Source organism: Panicum hallii, chromosome 2 (genome assembly GCF_002211085.1).
Source record: "Panicum hallii strain FIL2 chromosome 2, PHallii_v3.1, whole genome shotgun sequence".
Classification (NCBI taxonomy): Eukaryota; Viridiplantae; Streptophyta; class Magnoliopsida; order Poales; family Poaceae; genus Panicum; species Panicum hallii.
The window spans coordinates 43,482,011-43,498,725 of NC_038043.1; the positions used below are offsets into that span (position 1 = coordinate 43,482,011).

General features: G+C 45.2%; 1 protein-coding gene across 1 annotated transcript; it reads right to left on the reverse strand.

Moving 5' to 3' along the window:
- Positions 1–237: 237 nt before the first annotated feature.
- On the reverse strand, positions 238–6,769 carry LOC112879397 (glutamate receptor 2.7-like). The gene is given in 10 exon segments (XM_025943637.1): positions 238–1,043; positions 1,781–1,843; positions 1,845–2,032; positions 2,035–2,187; positions 2,461–2,628; positions 2,631–2,763; positions 3,058–4,388; positions 4,775–5,049; positions 5,244–6,508; positions 6,603–6,769. Coding segments are annotated over 9 exon segments (2,667 nt in total). The 5' UTR covers positions 5,249–6,508; positions 6,603–6,769; the 3' UTR covers positions 238–692.
- Positions 6,770–16,715: the final 9,946 nt, after the last annotated feature.

Genomic DNA, 16,715 nt, shown 5'->3' on the forward strand with positions numbered 1-16,715 from the left:
GGCACACAGCCTCCATTGGTGGGCCTACCCTTCCCGCGGGAGGCGATGCGGGGCGGCTCATGCTCATCGGCGCCCATGAGATCAGATGTGAGGTGGGCGCATGGGAAATCTGTCAGTTTCTTTTTTATCTATCGTTTTATGATATTTACTGCGCGTGCCGTTGTCCATTGGTGAACACATGCCAGATTGTTCGTATACTTGTTTTTCTGTTGGTATTATGGAAGCAAGGAAGTTAAGCACAAAAGAATCTAACCATCAGGCAAGTTTATTCAGCCTGGCAATTCCTTGGATCACAGGAATGGTATGGCTGGTTTATGTACATTTGATGCCTAACTAGACTACATATGGAATTAGCTTACTGATTGGTTCCTGGTTTTCTGACCAGTTTACATATGCGAGTAACTTACTGTTGGGTTGCTGGTCAGCTGGTGTATTGACTGAAATGCAGGGATGCACATATCAGTACGCATATACTTGGCACGGGCAAATTCTGGAGAATGGAGGCATGGAAATCTAGATTAGGCTGACTTGTCATTGCACAACAAACTGTTGCCTGGTGTCTCGCGAGATGCAAAATTAGGACTTGGTTGGACCTCTGAACCAGGGCTTGCGAATTCTATGCATATTTCTATCTCCTGTTGGCATATACCATCTTCTGGATCGTTTGGCACTATTACCTGCATGCTCCGGGCCTAGTTGTAATCTAGTTCTCTTTCTTGATTCTGTCTGCTTGCATGCTCTGATCCATATCCTCCCTGAGTCTGGACTCGACTTATACTGTTCCTTATCTTGTGCTTATTCTTATAGAGTAACATCGCCAGGGCTATTAAAAGAGCAGAAGTTGAAGCAACTCCTGTGACCAGAAAGAGTCCTGAAAAACTTTTGAAGTTTAGACTGCTTGGGCTGGCAATGGCACCATCATTTTGACAGGCATGTTGATCTCCGATCCATTTCTTTTCTATCTGAATGATAGCATCTCCTTCTGTTATGCTGAGGATTGTCCTGGAGAAGTCATTGACTATAGGGGATCTCTTGGGGAATGCCTACTCAACAATTAAAATAAATTCAGTAATATACAAATTGATTAAATAATGGATCAAATTTTTTTATAAAAAAATAAATGGCTAGCATTCTAGGATTCTTCATAAAGATCCAAAAAAAAGAGTAAGATTAATGAATTGAATGGTTGTTCCCAACTTTTGCAAATAAATGTTTCTGGTTTCAAATCTGTGAATGGCTGTTGTTTACCTTTTTGTTTCCCTTTGTCCTAATTGAATTGGGATATGATTTTTTTTATTGGATTGAATTTTTTTTCACTGCGTATGCTCATACTCTATTATACATATATTAGAAGTTAGAACCGTCATGCCGCTATTCATTTTGCAATAGCAAAAATGTGAGATAATAGTAACTAACTGCTAGTCATGTGTGCTTGTAACTCGCAACATTGTCTAATGGTCTCTCTTACCTTAAGCTTCCTATAATAAGGAAAATTTTCTTAGAACCATATAACTTACAGTAGTCACATAATACTTTTTGTGATAAATGAGATTGCAGAAGATGTATCCTGGCTGGCCTTGTTGAATGGATCTGTTTCTTGTTATCTTGGTTATTAGCCTCTTAACAATGTACATTATGTCCCAAAGCAGCTTAGTTAGTTTAACTTGCTCTTTCCATGTGTGCTTTTTTTTAATTGGGTATTCTTTCAGGCTCTTCTTAATCCTGAGAAACTCTACTCTTAAATATTTTGCACAAAATATATCTGGTGTAGTTAACTTACAAAGCCAAAGCCTTCGGATTTGTAAATTGGTCCAACCATTGTGTAACCTTTGCAATGCTTCGAAAAGAAATATTTTGATGTATGGAACTTCATGTATGACTGCGGCTATACCACCATTTTTGCTTCCTTTAGATAGTGCATCAGCAAAATCATCTGAAGTTTCATATGCTCTGACCTTTCTTCTGTCAAAGCCAAGTTCTTCTAATAGATCTCCCACATAAGAACCGTTATGATACCCTACATATTCACCTTTTTTATGAGTTCATGAACATCAGTTTCTGTGGGTTGAAGCTGTTGCACAGTTAGTATTGATGATAGATTGGCCGTATAACTTGACGTTATCACGAGGACTACAAAGACCCATACAATGACAACCAATCTAGACAGTATACTGTCCACCCTCTCCCCTGCAAAATGGTGGAAATCAAATATTAATGATTCTAAGTTTGATGGTATCCTTCATGCACATTCTAAATAATATATGTATCTATCATCTATGAAAAATGATTATGTGGCAATACACTACAGTGTGATAATAGGTTACTTATTTTTCAGTCCCTGTTTTTTCTAATTTTAATAATATACAGGTTAGATTTATGTCTTCCAAAAGAAGCAATTTACTAGTTGTGAAAAATGTAATTTGTCGTATTGAAAGAACAAATTCAAATATCATAACTCACTATCTGCAAAGGAGGAGAAATGTATTGCTATCCCAAGCTGGCGAAAAAATGAACCAGTCAGTTCAGCATTATTGATTCGTCTCTCCAATAGCCAGATGACAATCCCTGTGTAAATGAAGAATGCAATGCTTCCAAACCACAAGTCAGTAGTTAATGGCTTCAGGAAAACCATGCTTTCTTATTCGTGTCATCCTTGACTGGCACAATCATTGCTACTCCAGATTCAGTGTAAGGTAGCGTGATGTCGGCATAGGAAGTTCTATTGGACCTGATGGTTATATCTCCGATTGCTGCATCATATATCTGCAAGCATGACCTTTGGTGTTATATAAAAACGAAGCCATTTATTTACTTTAATTACTGGATAATCAGTGTGCCCTTCCTTGAACACTGCATGCATTGACGATTATGAGAGCTCATGGACAACGAAAATAGTAATAGCAACAGTTACAATGGGAAATTCTATCATGTCCAGAAAGGAATTAATGTTCTTATGCTTTGAGAAAACATCTAGTCAGTCTTGCCTTAATTTGTTGGTTCATGCAATTGATGATGCTCCTTGATCTTACTGACAAAATAAGAATAGCAATTCCTTACCCCAAGATGAACTTGGTAGACAAAATCATTATAGCTCCCAGAGTCTGCATTATCAAATGCTACATATTCTTAAGGTATTGCATACGGTAGTCTCTTTAACACCTCTTCAAATACATCAATGGCATATCCAGTAGCAGTTATTGCACTGGTGATAGGATCTCTTTCCACCTTCATAAACTCAGGATATCCACTTGTCCGTACACCTACACGGAGCTTCTTTCCATTAGTAGGAATTTGCCATCCTTTAGGTACCACATAAAGGTCTCCTGGCCAAATTACTGGATTAAGATCAGGCATTGAGTTTACATTTGTTATTTTTGATCCATTTTGATCCAGCTGCCTAATGATCCCATGCTTTGCTGTCCAAAAGCATATCTCTTGTGAACCTCGTCCAACCATATTAATTATCTGGAATATGGAAGGTTGCAGCTGCCTATTTTCAAGGTCAAAATCACCACTTAGGCCTCTGAACTTATTGTGTATGATTTCATCTAGGAGTTTTGGACCAATTGTAGACATACCCATAGTTCCAAAACACGTTGAGTTCATCCTGTGCTGCTGCTTGTGAAATATATCGTGATCTACCTTGCTAACTTTCTCTGCTGCTTGTGCCAAGGCCCAAATAGCATCATAACCCCAGAGTCCGAAAGTGCCTAGCTGAGATGGCGGGTCATTTGGGTAGTCTTGTTTAAACCTCTTGTTCCATCTTGTAGTGAAATCATCAAGTTCCTTTGATTTAGGCACATAGAATTTCACACCCAGTGCACCATTCATTGCATCAAGAATTGAAGGGTTGACTGAGTTAATGATATTTGCAATCCCATCTGTCACAATCCATGCATACATGTCACTCATCATTCCTAACTCCTTGGCCTTTGTGAAGAGAGTAGAGGCAATAGAGGATGACATGTGCACAATGTTTACCCTTGTTTGCATTGTCATTAGCTTGTAGAGTTCTTGTTCAAGTTGGTCACTGCTTGCTGATACAGGGATTGCACTACGATAAGATATAGAAGCTCCAAACTCTTGGAGGGCATCAACCAAGTATGGTATGATGCCCCTACCATAGTCTGTGTCTTCATAGATTGGTACCACTTCTCTCCAACCATAGCCCTTAATGAGAGCAGCAATGCAATTCACTTGAGCTACATCACTTAGTGTTGCACGAAAAAAGTAAGGCACAGAGCCAGATGACAGAGTGGGACTAGTTGCAGTAAAGGAGATAACTGGTACTTGACTCTTATTCCCAAGATCAGAAACAAAAGTAGCCTCTGAAGATTTTTGTGGACCAATAATGGCTCTGACATTGTAATTCTCCAGCAGGTCAACAGCTGTGTAATTGAATAAGGAAAAATTGATTTGATGAGAGATTTGTGTAGATTATAGTTGCAGTTAAGAACTTCTGATTTGACATAATGCAATGACATGGGCTATCTAGTCATTTCTTCAGGGTAGTGGTGGACTCAGAATTTCTGACATGGACACAGAAATAGTGAGCTTGCTCTACTTTGTAGCAGCTATATTTTGTATGAATTTTAACTTCCAATAGATGTTGGTTTTTTCGTAAAACTTTACTGAAACTTGCTCCTTCAAAGGGTTTACGATGCACAGATTTGACCTCATTATGATGCACAAACCCAAATACAGCTGTCGTTTTGTTTCATAAGTTGCATCCTGTATAAAATTTAATGACAAATTCATGTAATACTAAATGTACCTTCTGATGCAGCTTGGACATTGTCTGCATTGGAATCTCTGATGTGAAGAACGATCTTTGTTGTATAGTTCCCATGGACCACATAGAAATCTTCCATGGCCATCAAAATGCTGGTGCGTGCCATCTTGCCCACCAACGACTGCAAGTTGAGGATCACTCCAACATTGAGTGTTGCTGCTCCACTCACAGTAGCCCTATGAGCAAAAATGACATTAGCAAACAACAGGAAGAAGGTGGTTCTAGCTGCTATCTCCATCCCTTGAGCTTTGTGAGTCCTGCAGAAAGTGTGCTGCCAATGAAGTATTATATGGAAAGTACGATAAGTCTGGATCTTTTGCTTTGACTTAGTCCAGTCACACTTCAGTAAGTTCTCAATTATAAATCTGAACTTCCATTATGTATTGTCTTTCCTTTTGAAAGCTGCTGACATTCTGTTTATAGATGTATAAAATTCAACGTATCTGAATACCTCATTCTGAAGTTGATGACTGTGGAAATTCGAAGAAAATCATGGTGACAGCACTAAGTCCAAGAATGATATGGCTCTGAATTAAAATTTCAAAACTTCCACCATGCCTTCTCTTTTCCTTGTGAAAGAAGCTAATAGTCTGTTTATAAATATATAATAGTCCAAAGTGTCTGAATACCTGCGTCGTGAAGTTGATAGGTGCGGAAGTTCAAGGAAATTCCAGTGACAACAAATAATGATATGGACATTTTCTTTGGTCAAGCAAATGTCTGATTCTTACAGAATGGAATCGCAAGAATAAAGTCAAGAGCGACTTGCAGTTGGCACTCCTGGGGCTGGAAGCATCAAGCACCATCCGTGCATAGAGCAATGAAGATATTGTTGACAATGAGCAGCCAAGTCAATGGGGCTTTCCTTCTTGTAAGTACCAACTGACGTATGACCTTGAGCGAATTGAAGTATCATGCTGTACAATTGATAATCTTATCGCTTGTTGTTGAAGTTTGAAAATTTTATTCATTAATTTATGCATCTGGTGGTGGCAGAAAATATACTTTCTCAAGGTAGAACTTGAAATTGTCAGAGCAAAATATTCAGAACAGTGATCGAATATCGATAGTTGCCATCTGTTTCGCCCATGCATACGTGTTCAAGTGTTGCTGCTATTGTTTAAACTAGATATTAGAACAACTTTGGAATTCAACTTGCGCAAAGAAATGCCCTCTGATCTAGTCTACTCTAGCTCGAAACAACAAAACGATCTGATTATCTTTGATATTTTTTTTATAGTGAGGAATTAGTGACAACGCTTCCTTTCGGCAGTCATTTCAGGGTATTTCAGCGAATTTACATGTGCAAGCTAATCAGATCCTACACTGCCGCCATCAGCAATTTACCTTTCTTACCAGAGAATCCTACAACGCCCAACATGAAACATGATCTAAGTGTGCATAGTGCTTCCAATTTCCATAAGCAGCAGCACATCTGACTCTACTCAGCACACGGAAGCTGCCATTCAGGCATGACCAGACATGGCCGTTGTGAGAGAAAGATCAGTCCAAATCACTCTACCCAAAAATGCATTTTCCTGTGTCAGCAGCAGAAGCAGGTAGCCAATCACCTACCTCCCAAATCAATTAGAAAGGGCATTTCTCTCCAGTGTTCTGCAATATACGAGGGTGGAAATTGCACAGATTTTCAGTTGCATGATTGCATCAACCAATCCCATTCCTCAACCAACTCAGCTTGCTTCCTGCCATTCCCTCCTGAAGAATCTGAATAGTCAGATCAAGAAGAGAAAACTGTGGAATCACCTCAGGAGGACGATGACGATGTAATGCGCAAGCATTCAACTCTCACCAAAGACGAGTAGCAGCTCCTCATGGTAGCTCACAACTCGCTGGTCGGAGGAGATAAAACGACCCGACCCTCGGAGCTCTTGACGACGGAGTAGAAGAGAGCGCCCCACGGAGGGGAGAGATGGGATCCCATCTGCCCGCGACGAGGCGGCCGTCACCGGAGCAGAACCACGGGGAAGAAAGGCAGCAGGCGCGCACGAGAGGGGCTGTTTTGCAAATAGTTGAGACACTAAGGCTATCTCCAGCGATATCCTCTAAATCTCATCCCCTATCCTTTTCCTCCACATCAACTTCATTCTCTATATCAAACTTAACTCCAACGACATCCTCTATTTCCATCTTCTATACCCCACAATCTCAATTTTTTTTCTTTTTTTCCAACCGCCCGCCCCCTCCTCCTCCTCCGCCCGCCCCTCTGCCTCCGCCCGCCCCTCCTCCTCCTCCTCCGCCCGCGCCCCTCCGCCGCCCGCCCCCCCCTCCTCCTCCGCCCGCCCTCTGCCTCCGCCCGCCCCTCCTCCTCCTCCTCCGCCCGCCCCTCCCCCTCCTCCTCCTCCGCCCGCCCCTCTGCCTCCGCCCTCCCCTCCTCCGCCTCCTCCGCCCGCGCCCCTCCGCCGCCCGCCCCCCCTCCTCCTCCGCCCGCCCCCCTCCTCCTCCGCCCGCCCGCCCTCCTCCGCTCCTCCTCCGCCCCTCCTCCGCCCCTCCTCCTCCGCCGCTCCTCCTCCGGCCCTCCTCTGCCTCCCGCGCCGGCCCCTCCTCCGCGCCCGCGCCGGCCCTCCTCCGCCCGCCGCCCGCGCCCCTCCTCCTCCTCCTCCGCCGCCTGCCCCTCCTCCTCCTCCTCCGTCCGCCCGCCCGCCCCTCCTCCTCCTCCTCCGCCTCCCGCGCCCCTCCTCCCTCCTCCGCCTCCCGCGCCGGCAGTTTCCTCCCGCGCGCGCGCGGAAGGGGCGACAGGGATGGAGGACGCCGGTCCCCCCCTTCCTCTGTGCGGGACGCACCGGCCCTCCTCCATTTTCCCGCACGGGATAGCGGATACCGGTGGAGCTTTACGGGTGCTACAGTATCCGCTATTTTAGAGAAGCGATCCTTTTACGGTAAACCGGTGGAGATAGCCTAACAGGAGTTTATATGAAAATAATCGGATCGCAGTGATTATTATCCAAATCAGGGGATCTTATGAAAATAATTGGATCAGGATTATTAATTACGTTCCAAATCAGAAAGTAAAATGTAAAACTAATTTAAATTATGAGGGTTTCTGCAAAACTTTGCATCGCGCCTTCTTATGCTGCTGCTTATGAGCAAGCTGGTTATCTTTGGTCGTTTACTAGGTTGGAGGAAATAATAGGGTCTCTGTTAGTATCGAAACTCTTATTCTCGTCGAGAGAATATGACACTAGGGGTTGGGGGTAATTTTTTAGTTTATTTCTCATACAATGTCATACCAATCTGAGGGGTTGGGATACATATTTATAGCTGGTCAAGACAGCCAAGCATATGCCGAGATGCTAGTCTAAGATGTTAGTCTAAAAGCTAGTGATGCTTAGTTTAAGATGTTGTCCTAGATGCTGTTATAAAAACTTAGTCTAAGATGTTATCCTAAGATGTTATCCTAGATGCTGTCCTAAAAGCTAGTCTAAGATGCTAAATGCTGTCTTGGTAGATGCTGTCCTGGTTGGGGTAGGAAGACCAGCATGCCGAGGAACACAAAGGCCAACAATACAAGAACTTATCCCATCATTCTCCCCCTAAGTCTTATGCGTCATCTCGTGGAAAATTTGGACCATCCCGGTCCGGGAACAAAGCTTAAGGAACTTGATCCTCCCAAAGGGCTTGGTGAGCAGGTCCGCAAGCTGGTTCTTAGTGTTGATGCAGCTCGCCTTGATGCTTCCTTCCTCCAAGCAGCCTCGGATGAAGTGGTACCTCACCCGGATATGCTTGCTCCATTCATGGAAAATGGGATTCTTTACCGGAGCCAGAGCGGACTTGTTGTCCACCCTGAGCTCCACCGCTCCAGTGTCTCTATCGAGGAGATCACCAAGCAATCGAGCGAGCCAGAACGCCTAAGTCAAAGCGGTGGAGGCTGCTATGTACTCGGCCTCGCAGCTAGACAGGGCCACCACCTGCTGCTTGACAGACTGCCAGCTAACAAGGCACTTGTCGAGGAAGAAGAGGGTCCCGCTCATGCTCTTGCTGGTGTCGATATTGCCGGCGTGGTCGCTATCGCTGTACCTGATGAAGTGTGCCTCCCCAGGACACCTCGGGTAGTAGAGACCGTGGTCGAGAGTCCCCGCAACGTAGCGGATGATCCTCTTCACAGCCTGCTGGTGCTCCGTTGTCGGTCGTTGCATGAACCGTCTAACGTAGCCGACGGAGAATGCCAAGTCCGGCCATGTGTGGGCGAGGTAGCAAAGGCTCCTCACAAGACGCCGGTACTGCGTAGTGTCCACCTCCTCCGTCGTGCCGTCGCGGCTCAGCTTTAGCCTCTCCTCCATCGGAGTGAGAGCTAGGTTGCAGTCGGTGAGCCCAGCCAGCTCAATGACACATTTGGCGTAGGCGGTCTATCGAAGCGTGATCCCGGAGTCGTCCTGGTGCACCTCGATCCCCAGGTAGAAAGAGAGAGGTTCTAGGTCACTCATCTGGAAGGTGGCCTTCATCTCTTCCTTGAACGCCGCCACCTCCGCATCCTTGGTGCCGGTGATCACCAAGTCGTCGACGTAGACACCTACTAGCATGGCGTTTCCTCCATTGCCCCGCCGGTAGATGGTCGCCTTGTGCGGGCTTTGCTCGAAGCCCATCACTTTGAGCGTGGAATCCAACTTGGCATTCCACGCCCTCGGTGCCTGCCGCAAGCCATGGAGGGCCTTGCGCAGGCGTAGCACCTTGCCCTCCTTGCCGGGGATCGCAAATCCCGGTGGCTGGTGCACATAGACCTCCTCCTTCAAGTTGCCGTTAAGAAACACCGACTTGACATCCATGTGATGAACTCGCTAGCCTTCCTGGGCAGCCAGCGCAAGAAGGAGTCGCACAAACTCCATCCGTGCCACAGGGGCGAGGGCATCGTCAAAGTCGATCCCCTCCCGCTGCACAAAACTGCGTGCCACCAAGCGAGCCTTGTGCTTGATGATGGCGCCGGCTTCATCCCTTTTCAGCTTGAACACCCACTTAAGGGTGATCGCGCGGTTACCACGAGGGAGGTCAGCAAGCTCCCAGGTGGCGCGGTTCTTCTCAACCACGTCCATCTCCGACTGCATCGCGGCACGCCATGCCGCGTGTCTCTCGGCTTCTGCGAAAGACCAAGGCTTGCCGTCATCGCACGCAAGGTGCAACTGCGCCTCCAGATCATGAGGTACCAGTTCCAGCACCAGCTGATCGCCGATAAGGTCCTCCATCGTACCATACCGCAACGGCTCGCCGTCGTGGTACGCATCGATGCGCTCCTCGTCATGAGAGAGCGGAGTAACGAATTCCACCAGGCTATGCTCGACATGAGATGGTGTTGGAGTAGTCGTGCCCGGAGGGGTGCCCTACACCAAAGCCGCTCAATTTCGTCGGCCAGATGTAATTTCGTCGGCCAAAATCAAGCCGACAAAAATAACTCGTTTATTTCGTCGGCCAACACAAGCCGACGAAATTAGAACTTGTTTTCATCGGCTAGGCCCTGGCCGACAAAACAAAGAGTGCATTTTCGTCGGCCTGCCCTAGGCCGATGAAACAAAGAGTGCATTTTCATCAGCCTGCCCTAGGCTGACGAAAATAGACCTAATTTTGTCGGCCCAGCATGGGCAGACGAAAATATAGGTACCCTAATAGCGGGATTTGGGTGTCGTTCTAGGCCCGCACGCACACTCTTCTACTCCGCCCCCACGCCCGAGCCCCTCGCCCACCCCCCTGCCACCGCCCCCGGGCCTGCCGCCACCGCCCCCGCCGCGGCCCCGCCGTCACCGCCGCGGCCCCTGCCACCGCCCTGCGCGGCCGCCCCACGGCCTATGCCGCCGCCGCCCCGCGCCCCTCTGCCTCGCGGGCCCCCGCGCGGCTCTGCCTCTGCCCCGCGCCCCCAGTATAAGAAATAGTAGCATAATATAACACAAAGAATGTAGCATGTTTTAACACAAAGAATTTCTGATGTAGCATGTTTTAGTTTTAAAATTTAACAAATAGTTCTTGTGCAAGCAGCTGCTCTGCTCACTATAAGAAAATGATCTGATATTGTTTCTCGTTTTTTGCTTTAGACGTTTCACACAAATTGTAGCGAGCAAGGTGGGAAGTGAGGGTCAAGGGAGCATAATATAACACACCATGGGAGGCAGCCATAATGCATTTTCTCCCAATATGCATGTGCTTCTTTGTGTTGCCTTCTTTACAGGGAATTTAGAGTCAATTATATCCTGATATGCATATGTTAACAAGTAGCTATACACTTCCTAATTAGTTAGTCAGGAACAAGAAAATGCTTGTTGGAACAATGTTTATCACTGAGGAACTTGATTAGCACTATCTCCTATTAAAGTTGAGAAAAGGGTATATTGTTTTGGAGGTCATATATATTGAAGCTAAGCCTCCGTTTTAATCGATCACAACACATGATGTGGAAATAAAAAGATCATTTTCATTGTTTCTACTATAATTGTTCAGAGTTAATCACGTTGTGCCGCCCCGCAGGCCCCCGCTGCCGCCCCCGAGGCTCCACGCCGTGCCCCCGCGGCCCGCCACCGCCCCCGAGGCCCCATGCCGTGCCCCCGCGGCCCGCTGCCGCCCCGCAGGCAACCGCCGCCGCCCCGAGGCCCCACACCGTGCCCACGCGGCCTGCCGCCCCCGCGGCCCACCGCCGCCCACAGGTATGCTTGCCCGTTCTCTTTCCTGCTAGTTTCGAACTGACCGAATAACTATTAAACTTAGTGATGCATTGTGGCCCATTACTCTAAGGCCAGAAATTGTATTACTCTTAAAATATTTGTGTTACATTTCTCACTTTCGTTATGAAGTACCTAGTTTGAGAAAATGAGAGACGATCGAAATTGGATGTATGATGGTCTATTATATGTCGTATCCATGCCGTTCGGAAAGTTTAGAACCATGGTGGATTGTTCAGAGAGTATGTCCTCCAGGTCGATTGCCTATTCCTGGAGATGAAGGTTACGATGAATGTGAGCTTGATCGTACTGTTCCTGAAGCATTTCAGGAAGATGAGTGTAATGGACCCTTTGAAGTTGATATTGGGATGGCACTTGACACATTAGATGGTGACACCGGTGATGTAATAGTTTCTGAGGTCCGTAAGAAAAAACGGCCACGTCGTGCAAGCAAAGTAATGTTCACAACATATGAAACGAGGCATGGTACTACTCATGGTGACTCCGTAGCTGAAGAAGATGACCCCGAGGACTTTTAACATGTAATGTGATGTAAAAACTAGTTTTTCTTAATAGTGTTTTATTTGCTAATTGTTGTTATGAAACTTGTTATCTTTTATTTACCATTGCTTTATATGATATTAACTAACCATATTTTATTTTTTCAAGATCAGGTCATTTGTGCACTCTCTGAAGGGAAAGGGAAAGAAGGATGTATCCTCATCTTCAAGGAGTCAGCCAAAGAAGAATTATGGCTCCGCATCTTCAGATAGGCCTTCTCTCTTTAGAGGCAGCAGTTCTCACCTAAGCCAAAGAAGTGCACTTCAGCGATGTCTAGACGAGGCTGTGCAAGTAAGTCATATGCAGTTTGCATATGTAATTTAATTTCTTTAATAACAATAAATATATATATTTGTCTTTGAACAGCAAGAAGAGGAAGGTAGGGGTGCGGATGAGGAAGAATATGTTGCGAATGTGGATGGTGATGGAGATGAAGGTAGTGGAGAGGGAGATGGGTGCGAGGACAGAGAAGAGTGCGAGGATAGAGATGGAGATGCAGACGAGGAGGAAGAGGAGGATGAAGAGGAGGATACTGTTGCACAACCTGTGTTTAGATACTTATGATCATTTCATGAAAAATTTTATATGAACTAGCTAACTAATGCAATACATTTAGATTTAGAGGCAACAAGGTGATGACTCCTACAGCAACCAATCCGGCAAATCATCGACAGATTAGGCCATATGGGGATTGGTAAGTAATATATTTTATTGTTGTGATTGTTTTATTTAATATATTATATAGTTCAAGTAAGAAATATGATGGATATCATGTTCTAATTGTAGGCAGTTGGACGACATTTGTTGGGAGGGAAGAAATAGGTTAAGACCTGTGAATGCAATATTGGGAACACTTTGTCGGTTTCACTACCTAGGAATTGTCACAATTGGAAGTGTGCTTCAGCCTGCATTGAAGTGGGAGCACTATAAGCTGCAATCGGATGATCAGGGTGTCATGACTGCAGCGAGAGTTTGGAATGAGTTCTAGGTACTTTTTTATTATAATTTGTCTAACTTGTATAACTACTGTCTATTTGATTCATTTATAAGTTGTCTAACAAATTTATTTTCCTTTTTAGGAGAGGTATCGTTTGCCGGAGGGGAGGAGCAGTGCCTACAAGATAGGGCTTGTTCTGTGTTCGACAAGGCAGCGACGAAGGTGGTAAGGGATATGATGTCCAATTCTCGTATACAGTGCGTTTGTTTATACTATAAGAAAATAAAGCTGCAAGACATGAACAAGAAACTGGGCGCTTCTGAGATATATCTCCAAGAGGATGAGTACCTTCAAGTTGATATTAGCGGTTTGGCTTGGTTGAGAAAGTGTCCGGATGCTTGGCGAGCACTTTGTGCTTATTGGGCTTCACCTAGCTTTGTGGAAAAATCCAGGATGAAGAGAGCTAATCGTTAAGCAGGACCACGGGTTACACAAAGATACAAGGTTGATAGACACCTTCGTTTGGCTCGTCGAATGGTAGATGTTTATTATTTCAATTTGATTATTATGTACTTACTTGCAATATCACAATTTCTTCTTTGCCAAGAGGCGCAAAGTGGGGTGGCCCCAAGCTATATTGAGACATATATTCGAGGCCACCATGGCGCAGATCCTACACAGCTAGCGTTGCTTTGCAGTGAGAATGCCACACAGACTCTAGTTAGTAAAATAATTTGATTTCAATTAAGCGATGATTCGAATATAATCTTATTATTGGTTGCCTGAATGGTAGGCGAGATATAGTGATGAAATTGTGGCACGGCATGGGGAGGAGTACGATTGAAGGAGGAGTGATATGGATGTCGGTGCCTTATACTCAAGCGGGGGAGGGAAGAAACATGGCAGGTTCAGCATGTTGAATGGCGTTATTGATACAAGTAGTGCTTTGAGTGAGGCAAGGTGTTCTCAGTCCTCTCAGAATTCTCGGGGCTACCAACGGGAAAGTGAAAGAGAAAGTCGACTGCAGGAGGAGATAAGGCAGCATAGAGAGGCGATGCAGAGGCAAGAGGAGTGGGCAAGGCAACAACACGAGTACATACAAGGTTTTTTCGCTCAGCAATAAGGATGGCAACGGGTACAAAATATCCGCATGCCCGCGGATAGCAAACCCGACGGGCGCGGATACAGGTTTGCATCTGTACCCGCGGGCGCGGGCGCGGGTACAACCTTAAACCCGACGGATATCTGCTAACGGGTATAAAAAATTGATACCCGAACCCGTAAACCCGCTAGACCCGTTTTAAGAGCTGACATGTGGGCCTGAATATCCAGATATATAAGTAAGGGCTAGGGTTTCCATCCCCAAATCCTCCTCCCGGCGCCGCACCCCCGACCCCGAGCCCCCCTCTGCTGCTGCCTGCTAGTCTGCTTCTCTTCCTGTGCGCCCCCAGGCCCTGCCCCCTCTACTTCTCTTCCTGTGTGCCGCCGCCGTCAGCCCGCCGCCTTCCCCCCTCCTCTGGCCCTCCCTCACTGGATCCGCGTCCAGCCGCCCGGCAGCAGGCGCCCAGGCGGCCGCAGCCCCGGCAGCAAGCGCGCAGGCCGTGGTTGCAAGCGATTCTTGGCGAGCTAGCTCCAGCCTCGAGGTCCTTGGCGTCCTGGGCGTCTGGATCTGCATCTCCTAGTCCTTGAGGATCTGCTCCAGGTCAAGCATCCCAGATTCCCAGCCAGTAGTTCTGTGAATTGACATTTAGAAGAACTGTTTTGGTTTGGTTTCTTTCCTCAGTATACGAACAGGGCAATCCTGATAGTATGTTTCCCTCTGTATGTAGCCATTTGAATGAATTGTGCCCAATTTACTGGGTGGGCGGCACCATTGATCTAGATATACGATTTGAATACAATTTGCATATGAAATTTCATTTCTGAATGCCATATGCTTTAGGTGATTTGAATCTAACAGTACGTCACCAACTCACCATTCATTACTGGAGGGTTGATATGCAACAGCACAAATTTCTATACTCTTAGTTTCTGATCTTCTTCAGACTTGAGATGATTTATTGGAAATCTGATGGTTCTTTTGACCTGCAGTACTTATGCTTGTGGCTGGAGTTTGCCCTGTAAGTCAAAACTGTAGTCTCATCCATTTAAGGTCTTACATTTTCTAGGTTTCGAGGTGAAAAATCGCAACCAATAGTGTTCTGTGAGGTGACATTAGTCACCCAAAGAAAGGCACGGCATCATCACTTGCAGGTTGGATCTTAAAGTATTTTGTCCCATCATTGAATCATGATTAAAGTTGTGTACTTGTGTCTTTATTCTCTAGCTATTTAATTTAAGATCATGTACCTTTATTTTCTAGCTATTTATTCTCTAGATATTTAACTTAAGAACATGTTAATTGTTCTACAGTTGCAATGGCTAGTGCTCCTAGTAGCTCCCAAGTTCCAGGTTCCCAAGCATCAGGTACTGTAGTGGCTGCGGCTGATACAACAGAAGATAATGTTGTGCACATTTCGGATGGGGAGGAAGAAGCTATTGCTGCTCCTGGTAAAAGGAGGAAACTTTATTCTAAAGTGTGGAATGACTTCGTTCAAGTTTGTGTTGATGGAGAATGGAAGGCCAAATGTAATCATTGTGGCAAGAAACTTTCAGCCGTATCAAGGAATGGTACAACCCATCTGAAAACCCATCTGAAATCTTGTCCTTTAAATAATAAGAAGCCAGGAGATAAAATTCAAAGTAATTTGCGGTTTGGAACCACTGAAAAAGGGGCAATTACTGTAGAAAACTATATGTTTGATCAAGAAGTAGCTAGGAAAGCTCTTTATTCCATGATCATATTGCATGAGTACCCATTGTCCATTGTTGACCACCATGGTTTTCGTAAGTTTGTTACTGCCCTGCAACCTTTGTTTAAAATGGGTACTAGAAATACTATTAGAAGGGACATAATACATTTCTATGAGGGTGAGAAAAGGAAAGCTAGGATATTCTTGCAAAGGACCAATTGCCGTGTTGCTGTTACAACTGATCTTTGGACAGCTGATAATAAAAAAAGAGGCTATATGGCTGTGACTGGACATTTTATTGATGACTCGTGGACGCTTAAAAGCTGCATTTTGAGGTGATTATCTTTTTTTTCATAAATTGTTGCTTGCTGTTCAGCTTTCTATAAATTATGAACTTTATATATGAACTATTGCTTTGTTATATGTAGGTTTATGTATGTGCCGTGCCCCCATACCGCTGAAGTTATTTGTGATGCATTACACAAGTGCCTCCAGAGCTGGGATATTGATCGGAGGGTATCAACCGTGACTCTTGATAATTGCAGCACCAATGATAGTATGATTGGCTTAATGGAGACAAGACTTGGTGCAGCTAATATGCTTTTGAGAGGTAAATGGCTGCATATGCGGTGCTGCGCACATATTCTCAACCTCATCGTCAAAAATGGCATGGACATCATTGGAAGTGCCGTTTCAAACATCCGAGACAGTATTGCTTATTGGGTTGCTACACCAAAGAGGTATGAAAAGTTTGAGAAAACAGCTTTAGATGAAAATGTTGAATTGGTCAAGAAGTTGCAACTAGATTGCAAAACTAGATGGAACTCAACCTATATCATGCTTAGAATTGCTATACCCTATAGGAAGATTTTTGAACGCTTGGATGAACTTGATAGGAACTATGTTTGTCCACCACCAAATGATTGGATATTTGCTAGTATAGTTTGTGACAAATTAGAATTATTCTATGACCTCAC